The 13,121-nt window shown below is 39.5% G+C and overlaps 1 protein-coding gene across 2 annotated transcripts in view; it reads right to left on the bottom strand.

The window, feature by feature from the left end:
* Positions 1-13,121, bottom strand: part of LOC136883180 (ATP-binding cassette sub-family B member 10, mitochondrial) — a 199,887-nt gene that overhangs the window by 41,153 nt on the left and 145,613 nt on the right. For both annotated transcript variants that reach the window (XM_067155360.2, XM_067155361.2), the window contains exon 9: positions 13,026-13,060. In XM_067155360.2, the coding sequence (XP_067011461.1) occupies positions 13,026-13,060 (35 nt within the window). The remainder of the gene's footprint in view (positions 1-13,025; positions 13,061-13,121) is intronic.

Genomic DNA, 13,121 nt, shown 5'->3' with positions numbered 1-13,121 from the left:
TCTGAAATCAATTATGCACTCTGCCATATCTCGAGGTGTATCCCATTCTTACTTAATTGCATTATTTTGCATTAAAATTAAGCAAGTGTTTAGTCAGCCTTTATTTTTAAGGAGTTAACAACTGCTATTGGACACGTTATTTATGCATTTATTATGAAATATGTCCTCTTTCATTTCAAATATTCATTACGGTATAGCAGTCGACGGGTATTAAAAATCGACTCCAACATCGCCTTCGAATGTCGATGAGAGAACTCACTAGTGGAAATAGCAAGGGAATGATACCGAAGGTAATCAATCGCATGCAACATAATCGCTGGGGTCCATAAATACCGGTAACCGAAAAAAAGTGCATGCTTAAACACTTGTAATAACGGATGCGTCAGTGAGAGGGCTCTCCCTGTAACTGAAGGATAATACACAGTTTAATATAGGAATTTTGAAGGGACAGAAAAAGATTGCCTTTATAATGCGGTTCCCTTTATATGACATACTCGCTATAGCGGACTTCGACTGTAACTCAATGGCCAGTCATTTGTCTCTGTCAGTCGAGCAGAAGGCCTAGTACGGAGTAAACCTGATCACTGCTTTCATTTTAATTGTCTTAAGCCGCTAATTTCCCTGCTACCAGCGTGTCGTTATTCCAAGTGACATCATGTTCACTACGACACTGCCATCTCGTCAGCCATGTAGTGCAATAGAGACCGTGAGCATTTGAGGTCCCGTCTTTTTAAACCTTTTAAAAATAGTTTCATTCCTGACTGTAGAGTCCAAACTCTGTGAAGATATTCCCAAATGGTCTCTGATATTCCCAGCTGGTGTATCTGTAGCAGAAGCCACTCCTTCTGAATAAAGCATGTTGTTGAAAGCATGTCAAACTACCAGCTGATAACTAGCGTATGATACGAGTTGTATTTCCGAATGTAATATATGGTGCCTCTCTAAGGAACCAGAGAAACAAGGAAATGCCGTTTGGTCCTTGTTTCAATGACGGTGAAATCCTGACATTCACCTTCCCGCGGTAGAGAGGGGGCAACGACTGCATATAAAAATAATATTTTATATGCAGGCGGCTAACGAATGAAGGGACCGATTATCTCCCGGTATAAGGAGATCGCCTATACCAAATGCCAACAGTCTCTTCGAGAGTAGATGAGCGGGTATGGGTAAGGGCACTCTATTGTCCTGGGGACAAGAATTGTTCCCAAAGGCGGAGGAACCAGTTTGGTCAACGGCATTAGGATGCAGAAGGCAACGGGAAACCACTGCATTAAAGATCCTGAGAGATATTCCAATAAATCCACACGGCATGGCTGCAACGTCAAGATCGGAGCTGGCCGTGTGGACCGTCTACCTCCGTTTGGAGACGACGACTTAAGAAGAAGAAGAATATATGGTGACTGGAAGCATCGTTTTGATAACTGCAGACGTTGAAAGCCAAACCCTTATTTTTAAGAATATTTCACACTTGTTCTCTACGTCTGTCACATCAGGATTTACCTAATGAAAATGAAAACCTACAACCTGTTTTCCAGTCAATGACCAGGTCAGGGATGGAATGAATGAAGCAGATATAGGCTATTAGGACGATGGGATATCCACTCCCAAAGTGATTTATTAATGACTGATAGATGCTATGAAATGAGAATGGAGAGTGTTGCTGGAATGAAAGATGACAGGGAAAACTGGAGTACCCAGAGAAAAACCTGTCCCGCCTCTGCTTTGTCCAGCACAAATCTCACATGGAGAGACTGGGATTTGAACCACGGTATCCAGTGGTGAGAGGCCGACGCACTGCCGTCTGAGCCACGGAGGCTTTCAGGATTTACCTAAATAGCTGTAAATGAGATAAGAGAGACCGCATTGTTCAGGTTAGGTATGGTATTGCCCAGATAGTGTCAAAAGTACCACAATGGAATGAATAAAAATAAATAACAGGAAAGTTTGCCACATTTTTGGATATCTACAGGTGTAATACCAATATAAATGGTCCGTTATTGGACATCGTAAATTTTCCAGCTAACTCATTCCTGGTTGCCAGCGTTTCGCCCTCGTGTGCTAGGTAGCCACCGGCAGTGCCAATGCACTATGAGAGACTTTGTGTCATTATCAAGAATTGATGCCTGCTTGGCCATCAGATGATATAGATGCTGATTCCCATTGGGAACCTGAAATATTTATCCCGAATGAGTAAATTTATAATACCAATATAATGGTCCCCTACTGGACATTATAAATTTTCCCGCTAACTCATTGCTGGTTGCTAGCGTTGAGTCCCAGTGTGCTAAGTTGGGCTCTTCAGTTGGTAAATAGCACACCCACCAAGACATACCATGGATGCCACTGCGTAGGCTATATGTATATAATGTGTACAGTGTGATTAGTTTAGTGAATAAATTAGTTATGTAATGTACAGTACGTTGGCCTTCCCTTTGCACTTACAGTAATAATAATAAAGTACATTTTGTGAACTGTGGGAAGAGCTAGGCCTTGTCTGACATGAGTAACCAACTCCAACACGAGACTAAACACCCTAATACTAATGATTCCTTTTCTTTCTCTTTTCCCTCTTGTCATCTCCACTGTTCTCCTCTTCTCCACACTGATTTTCATACTGTTATTCTTAGTATTGTCATTTAAAGCCTCTAGTTGATTTGCACTTCCTTTTTGTTGACTCCCCAGATCACTATGTCATCTGCAAGCAACAATATTTTCAATCAGCCTGACCAGTATAGTTTGTAAAATACTGGAGAGTTTAATATCAAAGTACATCAGAGGGATATGTGATGATAAAAATGGGTTCGTGAGGAGCCAGTATGGATTTAGAAAGAAATTTTCTAGGCACAACTGGTGGATTTCAGCAGGACATATCAGATCAGATCAATTGGATTCAGGAGGTCAGTTAGATTGCATAGTCATAGATCTTTCCAAAGCCTTTGATAGAGTGGAACATGGAATATTATTAAAGAAATTGGAGGGAATAGGATTGGACATAAGGGTTACACGTTGGATAAAAATATTTCTAAATTCAAGGGTTCAGAAAGTCAAAGTAGAAAATAATATATCGCAGGAAGAGAAAGTTTGGAAGGGAATTGCACAGGGTAGTATAATTGGTCCGTTACTTTTCTTAATATACGCAAATGATTTAGGGAACAATATAACATCAAAAATAAGATTGTATGCAGATGACATAATTGTTTATAGGGAAATAAATAACATTGAGGATTGTTCAGAATTACAAAGGGACCTTGAAAGTATCCAACAATGGGTTGAAGAAAATAATATGAAGGTTAATGGAGGCAAATCAACTGTTACAACTTTTACAAACAGGAACTTTAAAACTAAATTTGAATATACAGTCGAACCTGCCATAACGGACACCCTTATTCAGCGGACACCTCCCTTTGCGGACAATTTTCCTCGGAACCAATTTTATTTTACATATGACAAGTGTTAAATTGGTCTCATTTAAGTGGACACCTTGAACTCCGGACAGCGGACAGCGCCATTTGTCCCGTCCACTTGACTTAAGAGGACATTTTACACGTTGCAGGACAATTTATTACGCCGGACCACATGCCATTCTTTCTTTTAAAACCATTCTTCAGTCATAAGGAAATCTCTTTTGAATGTTTGTACTATTTCGAGCGCGAGGGGAGAGAGTGTACATCGTAATGCAGTTCTACCTAGTGGTGTATAGCCCTATTCCGAGAATTCTAATTGCCCAGAAATGCTGCCAGAGATTGTTGACTCACAAGTTACCTGGGGATTTTCGTCCCTTCTTGCATCATTCTATTCATAACTTGAATTGTCGCTGATAAGGTCGAGCTCAGGTAGTCAACTTGAGAAGAAAAAGACAGTACAGGTGCTAATTAGTGAGACAGAAATACCGTAGCAGTTCAGTTGTCTTCATTAGTCGTACAAAAGGACCATTTTGAATAAAATTTTTATCGTTTTACGGAGCCCGAATCAGGAATGAAAAGTGACGTGCGGTGAGGCGGAAAAAGAACAAGAAGTTCTGAAATGAAGCAGGGACAAAATATGCTTAAACAGATAAAGAATTTGTGTAACACGCTGTACCGCGAGTATGGCGAGAACACTATGGAACCATTTAACATACTTTATTCCGTTTTCGAGAATATCGCAATTAAGAAAAAATGTGCTAAATTTACACAGACGAAGCTTCACGATTACTTCACGAAGCTGTAATGTTTGTAAATGATGTAAAATCACTTATAATAACTCTCTATGAAATACTAACACAGAAATGACTTAGAATAATAAAAATAAAGATATGTATGCTTATATTTAAGGTGGATGTTCTTTGCCGTTAAAATATTCGATTATTTTTACAAACTTATTTTAGCGGACACCTCTCGTAACGGACATTTTTCCTCGGAACCGACGGTGTCCGCAGAAGGGAGGTTCGACTGTACTTTGGATGAGGTAGTTATCCCAAAAGATGGCAAGTGCAAATACTTAGGTGTGAGATTTGAAAGTAATTTGCACTGGAAGGGTCATGTGGATGACATTGTTGGGAAAGCATACAGATCGTTACATGTCATAATGAGGCTACTTAAAGGATGCAATAAAGAATTAAAAGAAAAAAGTTACTTAAGTATGGTTCGTCCATTATTGGAATATGCAAACAGTGTTCGGGATCCTCACCAAGAATACCTAATAAAAGAAATAGATAGTGTGCAGAGGAAAGCAGCAAGATTTGTAACAGGGGATTTCAGGAGAAAGAGTAGTGTATCAGAAATGTTAAAGGAACTTGGGTGGGAAACTTTAAGTAAGAGAAGGGAGAAAACTAGACTTATAGGATTATATAGAGCCTATACAAGAGAAGAAGCATGGGGAGATATCCGTGAGAGGCTTCAGTTGGAAAATAATTATATCGGCAGGACAAACCACAAATAAAAATTAGAAGGAATTTTAGCAGAAGCGATTGGGGTAAATTTTCATTCATTGGGAAGGGTGTGAAGGAGTGGAACAGTTTACCAGGGGTAGTGTTTGATCCTTTTCCAAAATCTGTACAGATATTCAAGAAGAGAATAAACAGCAACAGAGAAAATAAATGAAGTGTTAGAGGGCATTCGACCAGTGCAAGTTATTGTAACATACATACATACATTATCATTATAGACTGTTATGCCTTTCAGCGTTCAGTCTGCAAGCCTCTGTGAATTTACTAAACGTCGCCACAATCCTCGATTTGCAACTAGTGTTGTGGCCTCATTTAGTTCTATACCTCTTATCTTTAAATCGTTAGAAACCGAGTCTAACCATCGTCGTCTTGGTCTACCTCTACTTCTCTTACCCTCCATAGCAGAGTCCATTATTCTCCTAGGTAACCTATCCTCCTCCATTCGCCTCACATGACCCCACCACCGAAGCCGGTTTATGCGTACAGCTTCATCCATCGAGTTCATTCCTAAATTAGCCTTTATTTCTTCATTCCGAGTGCCCTCCTGCCATTGTTCCCACCTGTTTGTACCAGCAATCATTCTTGCTACTTTCATGTCTGTTACTTCTAACTTATGAATAAGATATCTTGAGTCCACCCAGCTTTCGCTCCCGTAAAGCAAAGTTGGTCTGAAAACAGACCGATGTAAAGATAGTTTCGTCTGAGAGCTGACTTCCTTCTTACAGAATACAGTCGATCGCAGCTGCGAGCTCACTGCATTAGCTTTACGGCACCTTGATTCAATCTCACTTACTATATTACCATCCTGGGAGAACACACAACCTAAATACTTGAAATTATCGACCTGTTCTAGCTTTGTATCACCAATCTGACATTCAATTCTGTTGAATTTCTTACCTACTGACATCAATTTAGTCTTCGAGAGGCTAATTTTCATACCATACTCATTGCACCTATTTTCAAGTTCCACGATATTAGACTGTAGGCTTTCGGCACAATCTGCCATTAAGACCAAGTCGTCAGCATAGGCCAGACTGCTTACTACATTTCCACCTAATTGAATCCCTCCCTGCCATTTTATACCTTTCAGCAGATGATCCATGTAAACTACAAACAGCAAAGGTGAAAGATTACAGCCTTGTCTAACCCCTGTAAGTACCCTGAACCAAGAACTCATTCTGCCATCAATTCTCACTGAAGCCCAATTGTCAACATAAATGCCTTTGATTGCTTTTAATAATCTGCCTTTAATTCCATAGTCCCCCAGTATGGCGAACATCTTTTCCCTCGGTACCCTGTCATATGCTTTCTCTAGATCTACGAAACATAAACACAACTGCCTATTCCTCTCGTAGCACTTTTCAATTACCTGGCGCATACTGAAAATCTGATCCTGACAGCCTCTCTGTGGTCTGAAACCACACTGGTTTTCATCCAACTTCCTTTCAACGACTGATCGCACCCTCCCTTCCAAGATGCCAGTGAATACTTTGCCTGGTATACTAATCAGTGAGATACCTCGATAGTTGTTGCAATCCTTCCTGTTCCCTTGCTTATAGATAGGTGCAATTACTGCTTTTGCCCAATCTGAAGGTACCTTACCAACACTCCACGCTAATTTTACTACTCTATGAAGCCATTTCATCCCTGCCTTCCCACTATACTTCACCATTTCAGGTCTAATTTCATCTATTCCTGCTGCTTTATGACAATGGAGTTTATTTACCATCCTTTCCACTTCCTCAAGCATAATTTCACCAACATCATTTTCCTCCTCCCCTTGAGCTTCGCTGTTCACAACACCACCAGGATGATTTCCTTTTACATTGAGAAGATGTTCAAAATATTCCCTCCACCTCTCCAGTGATTCCCTGGGATCTATTATGAGTTCACCTGAATTACTCAAAACACTGTTCATTTCCTTTTTCCCTCCCTTCCTAAGATTCTTTATTACTGTCCAGAAAGGTTTCCCTGCTGCTTGACCTAGCCTTTCCAGGTTGTTACCAAAATCTTCCCATGACTTCTTTTTGGATTCAACAATTATTTGTTTCGCTCTGTTTCTTTCATCTACATACAACTCCCTATCTGCCTCGGCCCTTGTTTGGAGCCATTTCTTATAAGCCTTCTTTTTACGTTTACAAGCTGCTCTCACTTCATCATTCCACCAAGATGTTCGCCTTTTCCCGTCTTTACACACAGTTGTTCCAAGGCATTCCCTGGCTGTTTCTACTACAGCATCCCTATATGCCACCCATTCACTTTCTATATCCTGAACCTGCTTAATATCTACTGTTCGAAACTTCTCACTAATCATATCCATGTACTTCCGTCTAATTTCCTCGTCCTGGAGATTTTCTACCCTTATTCGTTTGCAGACAGATTTCACTTTCTCTACCTTAGGCCTAGAGATACTTAGTTCACTACAGATCAGATAGTGGTCTGTATCATCGAAAAATCCCCGGAAAACTCGTACATTCCTAACAGATTTCCTGAATTCGAAGTCTGTTAAGATATAGTCTATTAAGGATCTGGTACCCCTAGCCTCCCACGTGTAGCGGTGAATAGCCTTATGCTTGAAGAATGTATTTGTAACAGCTAAACCCATACTAGCACAGAAGTCCAGCAAACGCTTCCCATTCCCATTAGCTTCCATATCTTCCCCACATTTACCAATCACCCTTTCGTATCCTTCAGTTCTATTCCCAACTCTCGCATTGAAATCGCCCATTAGCACTATTCTATCCTTGCTGTTTACCCTGACTACGATGTCACTCAATGCTTCATAAAACTTGTCAACTTCATCCTCATCTGCACCCTCACATGGTGAATACACGGACACAATTCTAGTCCTAATTCCTCCAACAGACAAATCTACCCACATCATTCGCTCATTTACGTGCCTAACAGAAACTATGTTCCGTGCAATGGTATTCCTGATAAAGAGCCCTACCCCAGACTCTGCCCTTCCCTTTCTAACACCCGTCAAGTACACTTTATAATCTCCTATCTCTTCCTCGTTATCTCCCCTTACCCGAATATCACTTACTCCTAGCACATCCAGATGCATCCTCTTTGCTGACTCAGCCAGTTCTACTTTCTTTCTTCCATAAGCCCCATTAATATTGATAGCTCCCCATCGAATTCCATTTCGTTCGCCAAGTTGTTTCCAAGGAGTCCCTCGCCTGTCAAATGGGAGTGGGACTCCGTTACTCCCATAGGTCCGAGGCTTGCTTAAAATGTTCTGAGCTCGGTCGATTCATGAAGCAGGATGCTGCCCTACTTGCACATAGTCCAAGTGAGGATCTCTCCTCTAACGGGTTATGGACCACCGGTGGATTGTATAGTCCTAGCCGCCTGAGCACAAGGAGGACCACGACTCAGAATATGTCCGAGATGCCCACTCCCATTCCATAGCAACTGGTATCCCGATTCTCAGGACCACTTACTAGGCCACTCAGCCGTTGCCCATGGTTCACGAACTAGGACGTGACTACAGTAACCCACAAACATGAACCATAAGTTATTGTAAATAAAAAAAAAATATGTGTGAATAAATTAATTCCATCCCCTGGTCTAAGGAGTTTGGACAGCCAAAGTAGGGGACTGCCTGTAGGGGTGAAGTACAGTGGGGACTTCGAGGGACCTGGGACCGCTACGGTAGCTGTGAAGGCCCTTCAGGAACTCTGAAAAGTGGTGGCAAAATTGGCTCTGGTTAAGACGCAGCAGGTCGTTATGCTACTTCGGTTCCAGAATGGGTAAAAAAAATTTTAAGACAGGTAAGTGTATTGTCTCCATTTTTGTTTATAAAAATTATAATTACATGAAGAATTATAATATAAAACAATATAAGATGAATGTGAGGTAAACATAGTTTGTTTTAATATTATGTAAAAACATGAGCTTATTATCATGACCAGTATTATTATTATTATTATTATTATTATTATTATTATTATTATTATTATTATTGTAGAATTATTATCAGTCAGTTTTTCAGGGAGCACATGTTCTAGGTTGTCAGAGAATTAAACATAATTTGCAAAACTGTAGTGTTGATCAGTTGTACCCTCTATCGGAGTAGTGATGAAGTTCAATTTCAGTTCAATATTGAATGTCAGTAGAGATTTTTTTAAAGGTTCAAGTTACTCACACATGACTACCATAGCTTCAGCAGAAACATTTGTAGAAAATAATTTGATGATAATGACTTACCCAGATGATGTGGTGTATTAATATATCCAAGAAAAGCTCACCATTTTATGCACAGACCAATTGAAAAACAACGGCAGTCAGTCACACGGAAATACACAAGTTCTTGAGATAGTAATAAGCCGGCGGGTAATCATCGTCCTTGGTAGCCATTGGGGTTACAATGAGCGGAACCATCTTGGAAGCAGGTGGAAGAAGAAGAATGTGACGGAATTAAAGTGAATAACTCTTCTTTTATTATCATTTTCAACTTGGTACCTCTCTCTATCATTGAAATTTGTGAAACTGAACTTTTTGCCAAGGTATTGACTAAATTTATTTTATCAGTGTTCCCAGAAACATGTACTACTTATATTAGTACTTAGAAAGAACTTCTACTAGTTTCGGCTTGATTATATTCTCGGCAATTACTGGATTCTGTTTTTGGGTCTGTTCGCCGCAGTGTTCTCTCGGAGCAGTCATGAACTTACTGTCTGATCTCTTATTCTAGGCGCGGTATGCGCGCGCATCTGCCCTGGTGGAGCCAGGCGATTAAAGTGTGGCTTGGTGAGAGGAATGGAGTCGCTCGTTGACTGTAAAAGATGGAGGATCGCTGCGCTTGGTGCCGACTGTACGCTGTGAAATTCAGTGATAATGTGGACAACGCCTAATTGCAACCGTCCGTGTTAATAGCCCGAAATGCTTTGTTTGGTTTTAATTTCTATTAGCAACTGATACATCCTCCAAATTTTATTTTATTATGAATTGAATAACGTGACTCACAAGCCTCGTGGATGTAAGTATTAGTCTACACCTGTATTAGATACCTTGACCAAACACCAAGATTGTAAGTTCTGCATGATATTATTGGAGTGTCTTCACTCCGGGCATCTCGCCTCTTCAACTGCGATTGATCTGGTTTAAAGTGGATGAATTTGCGTTTGGCATACGAACTGTTTCAAAACTGTGTTTTTCTATTTCTTTAAGAACTGACTTTCGCCTGAGTATTAATATTTACTGAAATTCTTGGAACTGCGAAATGTGGTATCTCTACAAGTTTAGGTTTTGGACTAAGTTAATAGCTTGATGTTCAGCTTCTGTAATTTGAATTATGTTACTCTTGGGTTATTTGGATTTTGCCTGATTTCATTTGGTAACATTTTACTCTCCGAGGCAAGATAATTTAGTGAGGAAGTTCTCACAAGGACTTAAGTGATTAGATTTTTTCCCGATTTCTTTTGGTGGATTAATTTATTTATTTTACCAACTTGGAGTTGAACTTTGAGTTACTATCTCTTTTTCTTCTTTGTTTCTCATTAATTTGCATTGTTGTGCTCGTGCCCTGTGATTGGGTCAACCGAGTAGTTATGGCGTCACCTCATCTCATTGATGATGATTATTGTTTGGTGGTGATTAGTTTGTTTTGGGTGTGTCACCTGACATAATTTCCATCGGTTATTTCTGTTAGTTTCTTCGTGTTAATTCTTGCCTATTTTACTATGTTGCAACGACCTTCCTGGTGAGAACTCCTCGAGCAGTAGGTTTTCAAACTGATTAAATTTAATTAATTTTGAAGTTGAAAAATTAGTACCACCTTTTAAATTATGGAAATTGTAAACTCTGTTTAAAGAAGACATCTTGAAATTATTTATGTACAAGACCGAGGTCTGTGAAGTTGTGTACAGTTTGCTAATGTAGTGGTAAGTTTTACTTTAAATCTTTCTTGGGTATCGGCTGATTCCAATCAATCAATCAATCAATCAATCAATCAATCAATCAATCAATCAATCAATCAATCAATCAATCAATCAATCAATCAATCAATCAATCAATCAATCAATCAATCAATCAATCAATCAATCAATCAATCAATCAATCAATCAATACTGATCTGCATTTAGGGCAGTCGCCCAGGTGGCAGATTCCCTATCTGTTGCTTTCCTAGCCTTTTCCGAAATGATTTCAAAGAAATTGGAAATTTATTGAACATCTCCCTTGGTAAGTTATTCCAATCCCTAACTCCCCTTCCTATAAATGAATATTTGCCCCAGTTTGTCTTCTTGAATTCCAACTTTATCTTCATACTGTGATCTTTCCTACTTTTATAGACGCCATTCAAACCTATTCGTCTACTAATGTCATTCCACGCCATCTCTTCGCTGACAGCTCAGAACATACCACTTAGTCGAGCAGCTCTTCTTCTTTCTCTCAATTCTTCCCAACCCAAACATTGCAACATTTTTGTAACCCTACTCTTTTGTAGGAAATCACCCAGAACAAATCGAGCTGCTTTTCTTTGGATTTTTTCCAGTTCTTGAATCAGGTAATCCTGGTGAGGGTCCCATACACTGGAACCATACTCTAGTTGGGGTCTTACCAGAGACTTATATGCACTCTCCTTTACATCCTTACTACAACCCCTAAACACCCTCATAACCATGTGCAGAGATCTGTACCCTTTATTTACAATCCCATTTATGTGATTACCCCAGTGAAGATCTTTCCTTATATTAACACCTAGATACTTACAATGATCCCCAAAAGGAACTTTCACCCCATCAACGCAGTAATTAAAACTGAGAGGACTTTTCCTATTTGTGAAACTCACAACCTGACTTTTAACCCCGTTTATCAACATACCATTGCCTGCTGTCCATCTCACAATATTTTCGAGGTCACGTTGCAGTTGCTCACAATCTTGTAACTTATTTATCACTCTATAGAGAATAACATCATCCGCAAAAAGCCTTACCTCCGATTCCACTCCTTTACTCATATCATTTATATATATAAGAAAACATAAAGGTCCGATAACACTGCCCTGAGGAACTCCCCTCTCAACTATTACAGGGTCAGACAAAGCTTCACCTACTCTAACTCTCTGAGATCTATTTTCTAGAAATACAGCAACCCATTCAGTCACTCTTTTGTCTAGTCCAATTGCACTCATTTTTGCCAGTAGTCTCCCATGATCCACCCCATCAAATGCTTTAGACATGTCAATCGCGATACAGTCCATTTGACCTCCAGAATCCAAGATATCTGCTATATCTTGCTGGAATCCTACAAGTTGAGCTTCAGTGGAATAACCTTTCCTAAAACCGAATTGCCTTCTATCGAACCAGTTATTAATTTCACAAACATGTCTAATATAATCAGAAAGAATGCCTTCCCAAAGCTTACATACAATGCATGTCAAACTTACTGGCCTGTAATTTTCAGCTTTATGTCTATCACCGTTTCCTTTATACACAGGGGCTACTATAGCAACTCTCCATTCATCTGGTATAGCTCCTTCGGCCAAATGTACGTTTGATTATTTATTTAAAAATTTATGTTCTTCTGGGGATGTTCAGTTTGTTTAAAATTAAATGAATATTTTTAATACATTTATTTTACTAGTTAAATGGTATTGTGTTTGTTCTTGGAGTAGTTAAGCATGTCCTAATACAGTAACCGTTTTCTACAGTTTTGTCATCACCTGCACAGTTTATGGTAAGTTCTTATTTATTGTAATTTCCTTCTTCTTGTGCTGTTATGGTGATATATGCTTCCACATTTGTTGTATTTATTGGCTGACTGGTCTGGGTGATTTGGGGAGATCGTGGGACTGGGTCAAGAAGAAGACCTTGTTCCGCAAGGTAGGCGCTAGAGTGCGTAGAAACATACAACTGAAGGAATAACCAACTAGAAGCAAGTACACTTGTTATGTCCCAAGGAGTAATACAGGTACACCTTAATTATCAGTGCAGCCAAACGGTGTACAACAATCAATTGCTCCTTAGAACTTGTGAGAAATAACACACATGTTTTAAAATGTCACAAATGGCAATAAGGATATTAGACCACAGTATTATGTTGATGTTTCATGTAGCAAAGCACTGAAACAGGAAATGGGTTTGGTACTGACCTGGTGGCTTCATCAAGGATCAAAATCCTGGGGTTCTGGAACAAAACAAAAAAGTAGTTCAATCTACATAACTACAAATATTACAAATTAACACTC

This window comes from Anabrus simplex, chromosome 11 (genome assembly GCF_040414725.1).
Source record: "Anabrus simplex isolate iqAnaSimp1 chromosome 11, ASM4041472v1, whole genome shotgun sequence".
Lineage (NCBI taxonomy): Eukaryota > Metazoa > Arthropoda > Insecta > Orthoptera > Tettigoniidae > Anabrus > Anabrus simplex.
Note: the sequence above shows the minus strand (reverse complement) of the source record. Positions and strands in the feature narration are given on the sequence as shown.